General features: G+C 35.5%; 1 protein-coding gene across 1 annotated transcript; it reads left to right on the top strand.

The window, feature by feature from the left end:
- The first annotated feature begins 14,456 nt into the window (after window positions 1-14,456).
- On the top strand, window positions 14,457-16,253 carry LOC136823562 (uncharacterized). The gene is made up of 6 exons (XM_067079748.1): window positions 14,457-14,484; window positions 14,696-14,913; window positions 15,080-15,210; window positions 15,374-15,485; window positions 15,630-15,846; window positions 16,059-16,253. The coding sequence occupies exons 1-6, from the start codon at window positions 14,457-14,459 to the stop codon at window positions 16,226-16,228; spliced, it is 876 nt and encodes a 291-aa protein (XP_066935849.1). The 3' UTR covers window positions 16,229-16,253.
- Window positions 16,254-19,436: the final 3,183 nt, after the last annotated feature.

Here is a 19,436-nt window from a genome sequence, read left to right as displayed (position 1 = left end):
TTTTATCCAATTTCATGCCAATTATGTTTTGGTCAATGAAGAGTTGCATAAAAGGAAAAAAGAAGTTGTAATCCGAACATTTCCTTCTTACTCATCTTCTCCAAATAGTATTCACTATAGTAAGTACTGCAAGATAGTTTACTAAAATATAAAGTATGGAGACATACTCCAAATTCAGCTTGGGGTGAAATAGATGCAACTGATGAAGGTTTTATTATGTGTTGGGCTACATTTCTACGATCAGATGCTGCTGTTAGTGTTCCTAATCATTTAAGGGAATTAGAAACAATTGAAAATGCTATGATGAGTAGAGAAACAGGTACCGATTCTCAGGACTCTGATTCCGAAGATGATCTGAAGTAATCAATGATGAGATAAGCAACTACAGAGAGGAATGGATGTTTCTAGCAGATCATTTCTCAAATCCCCAACAAGAAGATAATTCGAGTGGTAGTGAAAATAGAACATATTGGCTGGATCAGTGTTCCCAGTATAATTCAATATCTAGATTAGAAATGCCTGCTTGGATAATAGCAAAAAAGCTACCTTAAGAATAGAAGGTCAACTGAATGACGAGGACCTGAATTACAGAATGTCTTAAAACTAAATGATCAACAGCGTAAAGCATTTGAGATGGTAAGGTCACATTAATAGTAACTCACAACTGTTGATGATAATTTTTGGAAAGGCAGGTTGTGGAAAAAGTTTTTTGATTCACACTTAGACATTTATTAGGAGATGCACTCATCATTTCATCATTATTTGGACTTGCAGCTTATAGTGTAGGAGGTAAAACTTTACATCACTTGTTGAGATTGCCTATCAAAGGCAAGTTTAACTCCGAACTTGAGGGCTCGTCATTGATACAACTTCAAGAAGGCTAAAAGGTATTAGGTACATTATAATTGATGAATATTCTGTAATTAATCGAACAGACTTAGCTTGGGTGAATCGGAGATGCAAACAAGCCACTGGAAAGTTTGATGTGCCATTTGGAGGTATAAATATGATCTTGTCTGGAGACTTGGGACAACTTCCTCCTGTGAAAGGACATCCTATTTATTACAACAATCCTAGAAATGAACTTGAAGCTGAGGGATTTTTCGTTTATCAATTATTCAATACAGTTATTGAGCTTACTGTGAATCAGCGCTCAGATGGAAGCAGTTCTCTTCAAAAAGATTTCGCAGCCTCTTGAGTAATGTTCGTGATGGTAATGTGAGCATAGATGATTGGAAATTGTTACTGACACGTTCTGGACCTAGTATTAAAACTAACTTTTCAAATGCCTTGAAGTTGTCCTATGGAATAAAGATGTTGCAGAAAACAATTTCAAGGCCCTTGAAAAACTGAACCAACCGATAGCTAGAATTTCTGCTTTACACAATGACAAAAAAGCTGCAAAATGCTCTTTAGATGATATGGGTGGCTTGGCACCTACTCTCCTTTTATCAGTTGGAGCTAGAGTAATGTTTATGAGAAATTTTGTGGACTGAATCTGGTCTGTAATGGAGCCATGGGTACTGTTTGCAGCATTGTTTTTAAGGATAATGAACTCCACTCCACCATCTTTTCCAATAGCAGTGATTGTACAATTTGACCAATATTCAGGTCCAAGTTTTTCAGAATTACAACAGAATTTGGTACCCATACCACCTATTGCAAATACATCTGACAGCCTAGGTAGTAATTATGAAAGAATTCAGTTTCCCTTGCGATTGGCATGGTCAATAACTATACACAAGTCGCAAGGCCTTACTCTAGAACAAATGTCAATTGATCTTGGAAAATCTGAACGAGCATCTGGACAATCTTATGTTGCTCTCTCAAGAGCAAAGACTTTAGATAGTATTTATATATGAGCCAATGCCATATGAAAGATTGAAATCCTTAGCAAAAAGTAAAAGTTTGAAAAAGCGTTTGGATGAAGAAAGCAGATACGTCAACTTGGTATGAAAAGTAATCAAATTAAAGTTTTTATTTACCAGCCGTCTCCTCTAAATAGTTTGTATATAGATTTGCAGTTTTTGTGATTCTTTCATTGTTTTTAAAAAAAGTAAAGGGGAAATGTGGATATTTTCCTGAAAATTTGTTTATTTATCATTTTAGTTTCTTTTAATAACAAAAATTATCCTGTATCTTTATTACAGTGGCAAAAGGTGACAGAAAGAGGAAGCAAACTGCTGCTGATGCTAAGATGGATGACTTTGATGCATTAGCTAGCACTCAAAGTAATAACACCACCAAAAGTTCAAGTTCTTCTCCCCCAACGCCAGTGAAAGTTTGAATAACAATGAGACACCGGTGACTCCTAAAAAGCAGGCTGTTGAAGGGATGGTCAATACACCATCACGTTTGTTTGGGTCTCCATCACTCTTGCCGTCCCCAAGATTTTCACCTTCCATTCCACCCAATGCCAGAGGTAAGAAAAAGTAAAATTCAAGAACATTTTTCTTTAATTTTTTCTCAAACATTTCAGAAATGCATTATTTAATTCTTACCAGCTTTTACTAAATAGTAACCCATTAAATACAGTGGACTGGTTTAAGTAAATGGTTTATGTATAAAGTCATTGCCTGGTCATGAAAAGTTTTGCGTTAATGTTATTTTCTTGTGCTTATGTCAAGCTTCTCTTTCAACACAGGGTATTGCAAATTGATTGTTACTATCTTCTTTAGACATCCTTGGATTGTTGGCGTAGTTGCAACGATCAGCCAAAATCAAGCTCGTACCAGAAATTCTTTTCTTGGTGCATCTCAAAACTGGCAAAACTGATTTTTGCAAAATAATAATCAGCAACCATAAAGACATCAAATCAATAAGGCAAAAATTTCTTGACGCCTTTCATAACAAAACTGCCATCCGTGCCGGCAAATTAGTACCAGGGAAAGAGTATATTTTTTTAACAGCTACTCTTCAATCTCGGACATTGATGACAATGAACTCAGCTTTGGTTTAAATGATGCTGATGCTGTTCATCTTTCTGATATCGATGAGAATGGAACGGTTCTTTCAGCGGTTGGAAAAATCAAATATTCAGGTCCCACTGAGATGAAAGAATATGATAAGTTCGGCAAAACCAAAACAAGTCTTATGCGCCCTTGCCTTTTCTCTGATGGCGTGAAAACTGTCAGTTTGTCCCTGTGGGGAGACTTTGTTCATCTGGTTAGAGAAAACACACTCATTCAATTGACTTCACTTTCCTCAAAAGTGATTAACGAGGAGATTTGTCTTGGTACCACTTACTCATCTTCAATTTGTTACCTGACAGCAGATTTGGACGTTGAATTCCCAGAACAGAACAGGTTCTCAGCGAAGTTGACTTGTCTACCAAGCTAATAACAACGCCTGTTATAGCTAGCGTTAAAGTGGACAACTATTGGTCATGTAAATCATGCAAAAAAGGTTAGCACCATCCACACAAGGTATGACTTCCTGTTCTTCATGCAGTAAGGATTTCAAGATTAGTTACCTTAAATTGCATCGAAATCTATTTAAAGTTGTCGTATTCGTTGAATTTGATGCTCCGGAAATGACAGTGAAATTATCAAACAACATCCTTATCGATATGTTCGGTTCAGAAACTCTGAATAATATCGACACAGAAGATGGTATGAACGACCTCAAGCTCAAGTTGCTTAATTCTGATTTCAGTTATGAAGTTGATGTTAAAAGAAAATAGTTATGGAAATTGTGAAAGCTGAAGAAAGTTAAGACTTCTTTTTTTCGCACAAACTTTTGAGAGGTTAAATCTCTTAAAAGAATCCTTAGACCATGATTTTATTATGCTTCTATTAAAAAACGTAGTAAAGACATATTTTCATCATTAAAGATTTATCAATGTACATTTTATCTTATAGTGTAGGTGGGTTGTCAGATTTCAATCTTCGTTTGAGTATAATGGGTAGAGCTAAGTTTTCATTGACATTGATTCTATGGGACCTATGACTCTTTGAGCCTCAAACTGTTCTTATTTGGTTCTTATTCTTTGGGGTATTTTGGGTCCTTTTGCCTTATTTTTATTTTTTACCTCATCTTACCTCGTTTGGACCCTTATTTGATAAAAAATTAGACATCCCAGCCTTCAACTTGTTCTTATTTTTTGGGCATTTTAAGCCTCATTGTTTTTATAAAAAAGAGTATTAGCTTTTTTATTTTCCCATTTTGTTAATAATAAAAGAGGCGTAGAAAACAGATTTTTACCAAAAAAGATTTTTTTGTTAAGATTATTTAAAAAAGAGACGTAGAAACAGATTTTATGAAAAAAGATTTATCATTTTTCCCATTTTGTTAAGATTATTTAAAAAAGAGACGTAGAAACAGATTTTTATCAAAAAAGGTTTATCATTTTTACCACTTGTTAATAATTTTAGAAAAGGTTTGTAGTTTTTATTTAGTTTAGTTTTTTATAAGCAGGTCATTTATGATATAACATTTGTATCAAATGATTTCCTTTTTTTTACAATAAATGGATTGCTTTAGCCATTTAGAAGTTTTATTGTTTACGTATTTTAGCAATATTCCATACATGTACACATTTATCACCATTATACCTTGCAAAGATTTATCAAAAGTTATTTACCTTTTAGTCTATCTTCATCGTTATTCGCAATTTTCCTTAAATTTCTTCCCAAATTCATTTAGTTGCTTGAAACTGCCCTTTTGTATCTCTAAAGTAAGCAACGTCAAACTTTTGTTTTGGTTTTCATATAGACTATAGACAGAACTTAAAACACACATGTCACGGGAAAAATGAAAATTGAAAACTGGTCCAAAAGCCTAAAATTTGTACTAAATTTCCTAATTTCTAGTCTATTTTCGTCCTAATTTGTCCTATTTTACTAACTAAATGGCAAAAAAATTGGCTTGGAGGCCTGAACGGTTTCCCTAGCCTGTAGGCCACTTGGAGCTTTTTGATAGACTGGATGACGCTGGTAGCCAATTTTTTTGTTAATTTTACTTTGCCAGCATAAGTTTTTTGTGCCTACTCAGCTTTTTTAAGATAAATCGATAAACTTTAAGGATTTTTTAAGAATGTTGTTCAGCTTCAAATTTTGTCTGAAATATGGTTCTGTTGAGAAAGTTTCAAATTCTTGTTTTCCATTTTGGTTTTTATGTTTGAAGAAATTTAATCCCTGCAAAACTTAATCTACAAATGGTATTGCAGGAAAAATCTTATTTTTGAAATGAATTTTATGGCAAATTTAGTTAAATTCACTTTTTTTATTTTTCAAGTCTTAGAAACAAAAGAATTTTTTAGGGCTCAAATTCGTGACATTTTCAGATCGCGAATCACTTCGATTTATATAATTCTTATAAAAAAACTGTACTTTGTATATCATTAAAAATATATTTTGATTAAAAAAAACTTGGAAAAACGTCTGGTTTCAAAACTAACTGTAGTCAAACCAAACTTTCTATAAGATTTAAGGATTTTTCTATGTACTGTTCATATTAAACGGTAAATGGTGTACAAATTCATAAATTTCATAAGATTTGACCGCGGTCGCCTCAGTGTGTTACACTGTGACCTAGTTTAAATAATGTACGTGCTAAAAAGTAAAAATCTTTCAAAACTGGGAAACAATTTCATATTTTACGACAGAATGCAAAAAAAAAAAAATCTCATTTTTATATAGTGGGAAACATTTCATAATCTGAAAGAATGTTTTGAGAGAAAAAATTCCCCAACAGAGCCATTTTATGATTTCCAAAAGCATGCTGCAACAGCAAAAAATGTCACATACTTGGAAACAATCAAAAATTTCCAAAAAAAATGTCAGAAAAGAAAAATAATTTGTCATGCAGGAAATCACTTGAGTTGTTTCTTTCTTTATTTTTAAATGCATTGGAAGAAAATCTCCAAATTTATCACAAAAATTTCCACGTTTTAAATGCACGTGTAAGAAAATCTCCAAATTTATCACAAAAATTTCCACGTTTTAAATGTACATACCGTCAACTGCTTTAACTTGGGACGATTGGTCGAAACATGGGACTGTTTGATATCTGGTCTGTATTTTCACTAACTTGTTAAATCTCTTTGACAACAAATTTGTTTTGATAACTCCACCAAGTTTATCAATGATACTTCCTTTCATAACATGTCACGATAACTTTCACTGATAGCGCCGATTGGAGAATTAGAGAACGCCGGCTGCCTAACCGCCTATCGCCCGATGGGATTAACAAATAACGCATAACGTGTGTGTAACTTGCCGCGCGAGTTTTGCCATTTTTTAATACGCCGTTCATTAAAAACTCAAATCAAATGACTTTGGAGGTTCGGTGAAATAGTGGCCAAATTGCCGTCCCATGTTTTGTCAGATAGTCCCAAGTTGGAGCAGTTGACAGTACGAAAATCTCCAAATTCACGACAAAAGTTTCCACGTTTAAAACACAAGTTGCAAAAGATCTCTAAATTCACAACTAAAGTTTTCCACGTTTTAAAATGCACGCGGGGAAGAGAATCTCCAAGTTCAAGAAAAATTTTAATTGTATATACATGTGTGATGTGAGGTGATTTCAAATTATTTACATCCATATTCAATGTAATAAAACTTTTGAACAAGTATAGTAACATAACATTCTTCATATTGGGGCCTTGTTTGTTCCGGATCCGGTTATCAGCTTTAAAATTTGAAATTTATAACCGCAACGAGTTTTCACTAACTGTCACTAACCCCAGCAGTTAATTCATTGTTGTAGATAAAAAAACCAAGGGAAATTCAATCATTAACCAGTCAATTTTGCTCCATGTTTAAATTTTTAGCTAAAATCAGTTCATCAACCATTCGCATTATTGTTGCATTGATTGTTGGCATTGCATTCGTTGGGTGCAAACTTTTTATTGCAAGTAGTAATTTTCAGGCATAACATGGTCAGATTTATTCAAAGTCACTTGCCTTCGTACGATTTATGTAAACATACAAACAAAATTGAAGTTAGTTTGTTGTGAAAGTTGATAAAATGTCCTGTTTTTCCAAGACCAAAGAGATTGTATCATCTCTCATTCCAGCTCATTCCAGCCAAAAACCAACAGCAACAGAATGTAAACGAAACATCAAATCCAGAAAGGAATATTAAGAAAAGTTCACTATCGACCATTCCTTGTGACAATCGTACAAAAATCATGATCCAATTCAAGCAAAGAAAAGTAGCGAAAGAGCAAAAGTTGTTGTCTATTTTCTGCCATCTTTGTTTTGACAGTTAGAAACAGAGCAGTATGGTACGATCGACAATACGCTTCTGAAACGGCCGACGTTGCCCGATCGACAAGGAGAATAGAGGGCCGTACCGATATTTACCACAGACGTTTCTCGAAGAATGACGTCTTCCGCCTCGAAAAAAGAACATCATACTGTTTTTACCGCCGGAGCTTGATTTAAAAAGAGACTCATGTACAAACTCACGAAATTGACCAAAACCGAGCGTTAGACTTGGAGAAGGAGAAGAAGAAGGAGAAGAAATTTTACCGTTTTATTTTTAAATTCGAGCCGTTACTAACAACCCTGCGGGGCCTAAGGCGCCGAGTATACACCCGGCACAGTGACAAGCCCTTAAAATACGTAATTAATTGTCGTATTACGTTCCATGCCTTTCATTATTAAGGGCTCTGACCATAGTGAATTTTTCATAATTGCCGTGTTTAAAATGTGTTTTCTGACTGATGTAACCAACAAAACTATGGCATGTTATACATTTTCTGTTAGACAAACTATTCCTGAATCTGAAAATTCAAAAATTACAATGAAAAAATTTGATGAAGAAGAAAATGAGGACTTTTGCGAGGAAGAGTATTTCAACTTTGAAGAGCTTAGTTTCGGCGGAGAAAAAACATTTTGAAAATTTTTTCGCAGTAGATGGTGTATCTTTTACCGAACAATAAAAATTTTTGCGGAAAATTTTTGTAAATGCTTCTTTGTCTCAAAATCTTCAAAATAGTGGTTTTTCATCAATTTTTAATCTGGATTTTGCTTAAAAAAACAGTCATAACTTTTGACACATCATTTTAGAAAAATTTTCCGCAAAATTTAGAATAGTTCCATTCTTTGCGGACAGTGTAAAAAAACTTTGAAACAAAAAGGTTAATTACCCATTAAAACTTAGCACTTTTTATAAAAGAAGGTGATGCAACATATTATTAACGTCTTTTTAAAGTTCATAACGTCATTTCTGCAATAAAATTCTTAATTACTCTGAAGGGATTTGATTAAAAAGCAATTTATAAAGGCAATTCTTTCTTAAAAGTGTTAAAGAACCTAAAACATAACTTTTGTTCAAATACTAAAATTAATTTTCCGACTATGGTCAGAGCCCTTAAGCTATGAAACATTACCTGATTCGTTCATATATCTTTCTATACGACGGGTATAGCCTGATAGAAATTCGAGCCGTTACTAACAACACCCTGCGGGGCCTAAGGCGCCGAGTATACACCCGGCACAGTGACAAGCCGTCAACTGACGTATACACCCGGCACAGTGAAAAGCCCTCAAAATACGTAATTAATCGTGGTATAACCTTCCATGCCTTTCATTATTAAGCTATTAAACATTAAAAAACAAACTTTATTTAGAACCTGACTCGTTCATATATTTTTCTATACGACGGTATAACCTGATAGAAATCGAGCCGTTACTAACAACCCTGCAGGCCTAAGGAGCCGAGTACACCCGGCACAGTGACAAGCCGCACAACATACTCCACAACATCACAAGTCATCCAAAATCGTCTAATCATTATATTACGTCCTCAAACCATTCATTCATTATTAAGCTATTGTTCAAACATTTCAGAAAACATGAAAAACTGAGCTTTTTTTAGAGCTGATTCGTTCATGTATTTTCTATACGACGGGTTAACCTGATAGAAATTCGAGCCGTTACTAACAACCCTGCGGGGCCTAAGGCGCCGAGTATACACCCGGCACAGTGACAAGCCGTCAACTGACGTATACACAACCGGCACAGTGAAAAGCCCTCAAAATACGTAATTAATCGTGGTATAACCTTCCATGCCTTTCATTATTAAGCTATTAAACATTAAAAAACAAAACTTTATTTAGACCTGACTCGTTCATATATTTTTCTATACGACGGGTATAACCTGATAGAAATTCGAGCCGTTACTAACAACCCTGCGGGGCCTAAGGCAACCAAGTATACACCCGGTACAGTGACAAGCCGTCAACTGACGTATACACCCGGCACAGTGACAAGCCCTTAAAATACGTAGTTAATCGTCGTATTACGTTCCATACCTTTCATTATTAAGCTATGAAACATCAAAAAAAAAACAAACTTTATTTAGACCTGATTCGTTCATATATTTTTCTATACGACAGGTATAACCTGATAGAAATTCGAGCCGTTACTAACAACCCTGCGGGGCCTAGGGCGCCGAGTATACACCCGGCACAGTGACAAGCCGTCAACTGACGTATACACCCGGAACCGTGACAAGCCCTTGAAATACGTAATTAATCGTTGTTTTACGTCCCATGCCTTTCATTATTTAGCTATTAAACATCGAAAAACAAAGCTTTATTAAAACATGATTAGTTCATATATCTTTATCTTCGACGGGTATAACATGATAGAAATTTGAGCCGTTACTAACAACCCTGTAGGGCCTAAGGCGCCGAGTATACATCCGACACAGTGACAAGCCGTCGAAATACGTGATTAACTGTGACGTATACGTTTAAAGTCAGCTACAAGACATTATAAATTTAAATGGTTAAATAGTTATGGATTGGATTCTTATAAAGTTGGTCCTTATAAATGAAATAAAATGTCCTCAAAAGTATGTTACCATTTGTTTACTTTGCAAATTAATTAAAACTAAAATAAACAAAGTTATATGCCTTACTTAAAAAAAGAATTTTGAATAATTAAAATGAATATGAATAAACCATACTCCCCCTCAATTTCTCGCTCGAGACATGAAAGTTTATTGAGCCTTATTGAGCAAAATGACAAAAAGAATAAAAGTTCAAAATGAAACAAATGAAACAATGACATGGGTTTGGGGATATGTCAATTGGGGTATAGGGACCCCTTATGCCCTATGACCCCCGGCCTCATTGAGCCAAAATGACAAAAAGAATAAAAAGAACGGGGGGTCTCTCCTTTTTTGAGACTCAAAGTCAAAATGAAACAAATAAAACAAATGAAACAAATGACACGGGTTTGGGTTATGTCCACTGGGGTATAGGGACCCCTTATGTCCTATGACCCCCGACCTTATTGAGCCAAAATGACAAAAAGAAAAAAAAGGACGGGGGTCTCTCCTTTTTTTTCGAGACTTAAAGTCAAAATGAAACAAATGAAACAAATGACACGGGTTTGGGGTATGTCAACTGGGGTATAGGGACCCTTTAGGCCCTATTACCCCCGGCCTTATTGAGCCAAAATGACAAAAAGAATAAAAAGAACGGGGGTCTCTCCTTTTTTTCGAGACTTAAAGTCAAAATGAAACAAATGAAACAAATGACACGGGTTTGGGGTATGTCCACTGGGGTATAGGGACGCCTTATGCCCTATGACCCCCGGCCTCATTGAGCCAAAATGACAAAAAGAAAAAAAAGGACGGGGGTCTCTCCTTTTTTTTCGAGACTTAAAGTCAAAATGAAACAAATGAAACAAATGACACGGGTTTGGGTTATGTCCACTGGGGTATAGGGAAACCTTATTGCCTATGATCCCCGGCCTCATTGAGCCAAAATGACAAAAATAATAAAAAGAACAAGGGGTCTCTCTTTTTTTGAGACTCAAAGTCAAAATGAAACAAATGAAACAAATGACACGGGTTTGCGGTATGTCCACTGGGTTATAGGGACGCCTTATGCCCTATGACCCCCGGCCTTATTGAGCCAAAATGACAAAAAAATTAAAAGTTCAAAATGAAACAAATGAAACAAATGACACGGGTTTGGGGTATGTCCACTGGGGTATAGGGACGCCTTATGCCCTATGACCCCCGGCCTCATTGAGCCAAAATGACAAAAAGAAAAAAAAAAGAACTGGGGTTTCTTTCCAATTTATAGAAGCAAATTTTGAAATTTAACAAATGGGCACAGGGACCCTCGTATCCCTTGGCCCGATGGCCTCATGGGTCCATGTGGAGACAAACAAAGATCAAAGGTTTCCTTCACTTTTTTTATAAGAACCAAGTCTTGAGATAATCACATTTTTTGTTTTTTCTTAAATAAATTTGGGCTAGTTAAATTGATTTCAAATTATCTCCACAATACCAAGACAGTGGGGAAGGGTAGATAGCTCACTTGTACACCCTCATTGTCAAAAGGAAAATTTGAACTTTCATTTAATTTCAGTTTGACATATTCCCTTATACTGGACATGTATGGAAAATCCATAAAATGGAGTTCTTAATTAAGTGATATCGGGGTTCATATTCCAAAAAGCCCCTTTTCAAAAATTGCAATTTGTAGGGGGGGGGCTACAATTAGGCACAAAAGACTATTTATCCAGAAAGGTGGGTCCAAAATAAGGCCGATGAAAGTCACATGTGAGTTTACCGTCGGCCGCCCGCATCTCTAAAAAGCACCCGCATGAAAATTTCATTGTTTCGATAAACTGCTCAAAATTTCATTATTTGTCAAACTAAATGTATGTCCTTCGCTGGCGATGTCAAAACGTATCTGATTCATTTCGGACTGATGTGTACAGGTTATATCTCCGTGCCGTGGTGTTAATGCCCCATGTAGACCACGCAAAAAAGACAATTCCCGATCTACACTACCAAATCGAACGTTTAAAAACATTCTATTTTTTCCCGCGCTCTCAATCGAATGTTTTGTTTTTGCTTGTCAGCCACTCATCACAACACAAGTTTTTGGAGTTGTTTGATATCGTTTCGTAAAATTATGATTTGAAATGGCAACATCAATATGCGTTCGTGTATTCGATCAGAAGAAAGATACTTTAATAGCATGGTCGTTTGTTGATATTTTTAAACCTGTATGTACTATCGTTGAGTTATTTGAAGACATAAAAAATGGCAAGTTTTCACATGTTAAACTGCCTAGCAAATCATGCTCAAATTTATTCGTCACCTCCTGTAGGGCGTCCACGTCATCCAGGCTCTTAGAAGAGATCAGCGCCGCTCCGAACTCTGATGCTATTCAAAAGGCGAAAGTTTTCGGAATGCTTTACTTCACGGTATTTGTCGAACACTGTGAACATTGCGATCGTTGCGTCGAGCCTCCTCCCCCTCCTAGACAATTGACAGCGATGCAAGTTTTAATGAGCTCGGCAAGGGCTCAGGCGAAAGACCTTTTGCCAAAGACGATTGAAAGCCCGAAAAATAAAAAGGAAGAACAATATAACGAGATTTTGAAGTATCTCGAGAAGAAAAACTGTCGCTTAGAGAGTTCAGCAGCCACTACCATCTCAAAGTTCATGACAAAGTTTTCTGAATCCTTGTGGTATATTGATGGACATACCGATAAAATTGAGCATGAATCGAGCAGAGAATTTCCACCAGGATTCAAAATTTTAACTGGGTTCAACAAACCAGAGCTTACAAAACACAGAAAAAGGGACATTGCAAACCTTTTAGCAAACAAGCTTGAACAACTTTCCATGAGCTTGAAAGAAGCTGTCAATGCAATGGTATTTGCAACGTCTAATGAATGGTCCGATTTCAAAATCGACTGTCTTAAAGTGGCTCATTTGATGGAGGATTACTCAAAATACCTTCACAAGAAGAACAAGAAAATGATGATTGTGCATTCCACCCCTGCCTCTGTAGAAGAAGAACGCAAATGTAAAGGAACTACCATTCAACCCATCCCCATTTAAGCGTTTGAAGACGCTTGATCATAAACTTAAAAGTATGGACTTTTACAAACCGTTAAATGTGCGAGAGTATTTAGAAGGTCAACTAGACAGAAAACAAATTTATGATGTTATTCACACAGGCTTGCATTTAGGTGGAATGTCTGTGAAGGCAGTCCACTATTCATACATTCCCGGTGGTCAGAAGCCTGCACTCCATTTTGTTTGGAGAATTGATGATTCAAATAATGTGATCCAAAACTGTCTCAGTGTTATACGGGAGATAGAGGCTGAAATACCAAACTACGAAAGACGAATCACAGTAAAGGCCTTCAAAGATTCCTATGGTTTTGCTACGTCTAGTACTGTATTGAGATCTATGTTCAAGGATTTAAAAAGGGACAGCTCTGCCCCCTTAAACCTCTCACAAGAAGCAATCGATCGTAGAATGAAATTTGCTTTGTTGTCAGAGGACAGTGGCATTATTGTGGATCTTCGAAACCAACCTCCTTCTAACAAACGTGATAAATATGCTGTTTTCTTTGGGGCTGCAGAGAAATACCTAGCAAATGAAATCGGCGTGGCTTGTCATGACAGACGTCACGGCGAGAAGCTTTACCTCGCTAAAGCCGTCAGTTTTGCCGATTTACATAAGCGTGTGAAAGAGTTGGTGCCAGATGGAACTCCTATTCCTTCTGTGAAATGGCTGAGGTATCAATTTCAGCCAATAAACGAACACGCAAAGACAAGCCGCTATTACAAAGGAAGAATCAAAATCAAGATGATGGTTCAAAAACGACAAGTAAGTTAAGGAAACTCGTTTTAATGCCAGTGCTAGGGTTTGCTTGAAATCTCTGAATTTCTTTAATAAATTTAATACCCCTGTCTCAGTGACTCGGTGAGAACTTTTTAGTCAGGTGGGGATAGAATGAAGGAGCCAAATGGGGGTCCCACCGGGTCTGTGAGACAGGGGTGTTAATAAATAGAAAGCAAATGAAGCTAGAATTATTTCTTATTTATTTTTTTTAGATCAGAGTTCAACACGTGGACTCACACTATTGCTCTGCAAGCTGGAAATACATGCGTGAATTCGCAATTAAACACAACAATCTGGTTTCCCTAGTTAGCCTTGACGATAAGCACAAAATTAAGTGCGGAGAGCCTTCTTATCCAGATGCCGCAGCTGAACGTGGAAAGAAGGTTATTGTTGGAGAAAACCAAGTGATGGCTGCAGCCCTGCAATGGACCACGACTTTACAAAATTCTCTTTGATTCCATCTGTTCACTTGATTGTAAGAGTAAAATTTAATCGTTTGTGTTTAATTCTTTTAAACGGCGATACTTCATGATTTTTATCGGACTCATATAAAAACTGTTCTTTGTTATAGGGAATTATTTTAGCTCATTTGGAAAATATCTTTTTTCAACATTCTTATACATTATAATACATCATCCAGAATCTTTCTTGAACTGTCTTCTTTCTACAAAAATTCAGATCGACATACCTGAAGATGTCAGCCAGTCATTTTATCGTGGTGATGTCCACGTTGGGTTTAAAGATTCGGCATTCGAACCGTCATCTGCATTACGTCATTCAAGCGAGCTGAAAGAAATTCTTCAACGTAGAGGTTAGTAAAATTTTTGTTTCAAAAGATGTCTGACGAGTTTGAGAAAGCAGTCTGTGAGTAACTATTGCATTCTTCTAAAATCTATCGGCGAAAAATCTAATAAATTACCTTCGTCTATTTTCGTATTAGTACACTCTAGGAAATTACGGCTTTTAAGGGATAAGTGTGATTCTGCTCCATTTTTAAAGGCTTGTTTGAATTTCGAAAGTCATGACAATTGATTTAAAACTTAAGTTACTCTGAATATTATTATTTCTTTTGAAGCTAAAGCAAGTAGCGTCAAGGAAGTTCGGGAGACATTGAAGTCAGATGAATTACGCGATGAAATGAAACAGTCACTTGCATTTCCAAAGGAGCTGCTCAACAACCAGATGAAACGATTGTCTTTAAAGGACAAGGATTTTCAAGTGTTCAATCCTGTCAATGAGGCGTCAATCGATCAATTGTGGGAGAAGTGCCAGGAAATAGACCCTGACCTACAGGTGTGTATTATTCTTATTGGACAATGTTTACCACCCCCTTCCAAAATGAAATATAACTGTTATAAAATGATGTAGTGGCGCAAAGTAAAACTTTAGCTTCGTTCCGTTTCGGATTGCAATGCAACCAGAATTGGTGAGAGCAATCTTAAACTTCAATTTTATTCAGAGAAACAAGACTACAAAGAAAGACCTCAAGAATTTGGATTCTCTCAAAAATTTCTTGAAGACACACTGCAAGGAGACTCACTATGCTTTCCAGATCAAGAAATGCTCAAGTGGTGATTGTACACATTGTGGGTAGGAATTGTTTTTTTCAGGCGTCAGTTGCGTCAATTGATTTAATTTTTGAAGAAATCTTTATCCGAGATTTGCCTTCTTACGGCTCCCCATCAATGAAAGTTCTGAGAATCTTAAACCATTAACTTTTAGTAAAATTTTCTCTTCATTCTCATTTATTTAGCCCCTATCTAAATGAAGAATGCAAGCCACTTCCTTTCTTGCCGGACCCTCAGCTTGGAGCGAATGGACATTACAAACCTTTTAAGGACATGTATGGCAAGGTCACTAAAGATGTAAGTAAATGTTCTAGCAATCATCTCCCTATTTCTCTGTAAGTGAGTAATTATTTGGTTGTCAGTGTGACTATGAAATTAATTGATAAATGCCCCTGAATTTTTTCATTTTTGAAATGAAATCGTTTATTTTTTTTTCGTTAGAGTCGTCCAAGCCTAAATGCGAGACCAAAAAACACACGAAAAAAGTTGAACTTCTCTCCATCAAAACAGCACGCCAAAAATACCGACACCATGCTTCAATGCGAAGAATGTGACAAATGGCGTCTCGTATTTTCAAAAAAGAAGATCACTAAAGCCCAACAAAAGAATTTGAAGAAATTTCTGGAGAAAATCAGCTACACATGTGGTTTTCTGTTTGGTAAGAAGAAGAGATGTTTTCTTCTCTACTTACATTCTTCTAAACATTTCTCAGTTTGGCCATCTCGAATCGGCCATTATCAGTCGCTACGTGATTGAACTTAGACTTTCTACATGACGAATTTCCCGAGGTATCAAAGTTATTACTTAAGGGTGTAACTCAATTTTTAAGTTAAAAAGAAAAGAGTTTAATTTGCTGATTTTCTTCCATAGATGATGTACAAATGCCTCATGGTATCGAGATTTTCGTGAGAGACCATGATTGTGTCGATATCGTTGAGAAGCTGTACTACTCCTGTGGGTACGAACCCATTTGTATCTATTGTGGGTGGTATCTCTCGAACGCGGATGAGGAAGCTAATTCGTATCCAACAATGCGTTGACTGCAATCAACCACCAGTTATGAAAAGGAATGAAAAGGAATAATTGAAAATTATTGGAACATTTCTGATCATTTTCAATCATTGTTTGTATTATTCTCCGTTCATATAACTTTTGTCTTATGATGTATTCATATGAAAGTTGAAAGATGGTTTGTTTGATCTCGTACATTTTCTGTCAAAATGATATATTATTTTCTTTTAAATGCAAAAACTGTTCTGTTTCCATGTTCTTGCTTTGAAGATTTTGCTGATGAATTTCCGAATGAAGACGAACCACACACCATAAGATTTTTCATAAGAAGAGCGCCCGTCGTTTACCTCTTTGTTCAAGGGCGGATGGGCGTATTGAACCTTTTTGTAAAACGAGTACCAGGGTTGTCGGTTCCGTGAAATACATCTCGCCTCTTGTTGTCGTTGTCTTTATTGCGCATACGGCTGTAATATAAATGGTCTTTCATGGTGTAAAATGGGGTTTCTACAATGAATCTGGATGGTTTGGTGAGTCTTCTTTGATCTATTGAAAAATAATGAATAATGAATAATGAAATCATGCCGCATCTATTTTCGGGTAAGTTGACGACGGTAAACTCACATGTAACTTACATCGGCCTAAAAGTAAGGGTACAAAGTGTATAATTTTTAAATGATCAAGTTGTATATACGTAAAAAATAATAATTACAAAATAATAATTAAAATTCACATTCTAGTAAATAAAACTGGTAAAATTTAAACTTTTCATTCATGAAATAATGCTCATCCTAAAACGTTTTTTCTGTAAATTTTTCAAATCATGGTGTTTGAGTCCTTTTAATTACATTATCGTCCGGACAAGAATCAAATGTGTATGTGACAAAGCAAATACATCCAGCATCCAGTACATTTCCAAACCAAAATTCCAGAGAAGAAGCATTCAGATACAAATATAAGACAAGTTGTGTTGCATTTTGATGAGTAAAACGATTACCCCAACGATATAACTTCCAATTGAAACAAGAAAATTGGAGAACAATCACATAATATTGTCATTATCGCCAATCTTTTATATAGCAATTATGAGTTTCTGAAGGTGATATATGTAATACCATGATGAGATATTGAAGACATTTTCCAGAAAAGACTCATACAGGTGTTGCATATTGACAAAAAACGATTACATCTCCTGATGGAGTCCCCATTGTATCTCTTTAAATCGAAACAGGAATGAATTGGAGAAAATCACATAATACATTTGCATTTTGAGTTTCTTAATAAGGTAATTCACATAATCCCATTCACATATATTATACAGTGATGAGATGCTGAAGGCATCTACCATTATGTATGGTAGACGACGTTAGTAAGATGGATGCTAGACAAACGTTAATGAAATAAGTTTGCAAAGATCTAAAATACAAAATTAAAAATTAAATCAATCTTAAGAAAGAAAACAGGATACCTTAAAGGACAAAATTTTGGCGGTAATTTAATTTGGCGGATGGCCGAAAAAGTTATTTCACACAAAAAAAACTAAATTTGGCGGGAATTTAATTTGGTGGTTGCTGAAAAATTTAACCTTTAAATAGCGTAAAAACAGCTAAAAAATAGCAAAAACCACCTTTAAAGGGTACACCTTTTCAAAAAGTTTAATTTGGCGGGAATTTAATTTGGCGGATGGCGGAAAAAAGAAATCTTAAAAAGTAATTATTTTCCAAAATAATTTGAGGAAGCGCATCATTTAAAAAAATCTTTTAATTCCAGTATTTTTATAAAACTGGTCTCCTTTGTGTAAAATATAATCCAGATTATAATCTTTCCAAATATTAACACAACGAACCTTGATTAAAGTTACCTTTGATTATTTTTTTCAAAAATCATTTTCGAAAATCTTAGCATTTGATTAGCAATAATAGTTGTTATTGTGAGAAAATAATATTTCAATACACTCAGGTGGAAAAAGTGTGATCTATCGGTCTCTTGTTTGCAGAGAGTGTAAGTGTGAATGTAATTCAATTCACTCAAGTTCACTACCTCTTTGCTGATAATGTAATCCAATCCACTTAAGTGGAGAAAGAGAAAGTTTGTTCTATCAGCCTCTTTGCCGAGAATATAAGCCAATCCACTCAAGTGGAGAAATTTTTTCTCTCGGCCTCTTTGCCGAGAATGTACTCTTAGGTGCCAAATAAACGGGCCCCCCCCCCCGCTTGTTAATTTTTCGATTTTTTTCCAACCCCCCCGGACGTTTATTAATTTTTGAAAAAATTCCCAGCTACAAAAAGGAAAATTCCTTGTTTTACTCTAAAAAGCCTAAATTCAGTCTATTTTGACCTTTTTTAGGGTTTTTAAAGGTCGATCCTGGTCAAAAATAGAGGGGGGTTTTGTGAAATTTTTGTTGAGGTTTACTCTTAGCTCCGTAGAGTGTGCAAGATTTGAGGTTTACAACTAAAATTTTGCTATGATTAGGCTGAGTAAATTTCCTTTCCACCGATATAAGTATCTTTTTTTGAGGTTTACACAAACTTGAGATATCCATTTTTGAAGTAGGAGCAAAATATGAGGTTGACATGGCTTGAGGTTGACACTACTAGGATTCTTCAGCGCCTTGTAAGTCAAGCTTGGGTAGAACTTTTGGATTTTTGAAAGCTCCTAAAATACTCCTAAAAGATCAAATTTTTTGATTATGGATATTATTTTGAGGTTGACTCTAGTTAAGAGGCCCAAAAATGAGGTTTACACAAGTTTTTGGTTGCAATATTGACTTTTTGAATTAAGTTATTGTTTTTTTTGATTTAAAAGGTAAGTATGGGTTGTTCCTGAACTGTAGGTAGAGTAACACTTATTATGGGAGCAACTTTTGAGGTTTACCAAGACTTATTAGGTAGGTAAGACAATATCAATTAAAAGGTCTCCAATCTTGATAATAACTATGTTTTTTATAATTCTTTGAGTCAAGTTTTGTTTGAAAGTAAACACTACTAATAGTCAATCAATATTATTGAAAGATTGCTGTTTGCTATTACAGGTGCTATTTTGAGGTTGACTCTAGTTAAGAGGCCCAAAATTGAGGTTTACACAAGTTTTTGGTTGTAATAATGACTTTTTGAATTAAGTTATTGTTTTTCTCGATTCAAAAGGTAAGTATGGGTTGTGCCTGAACTGTAAGTAGGGTAACTTTTATTGTGTGAGCAACTTTTGAGGTTTACAAAAGACTTATCAGATTACTAAGGTAAA

This window comes from Clytia hemisphaerica, unplaced genomic scaffold, assembly GCF_902728285.1.
Source record: "Clytia hemisphaerica strain Z4C2 unplaced genomic scaffold, Clytia hemisphaerica genome assembly, whole genome shotgun sequence".
Taxonomy (NCBI): domain Eukaryota; kingdom Metazoa; phylum Cnidaria; class Hydrozoa; order Leptothecata; family Clytiidae; genus Clytia; species Clytia hemisphaerica.
Note: the sequence above shows the minus strand (reverse complement) of the source record. Positions and strands in the feature narration are given on the sequence as shown.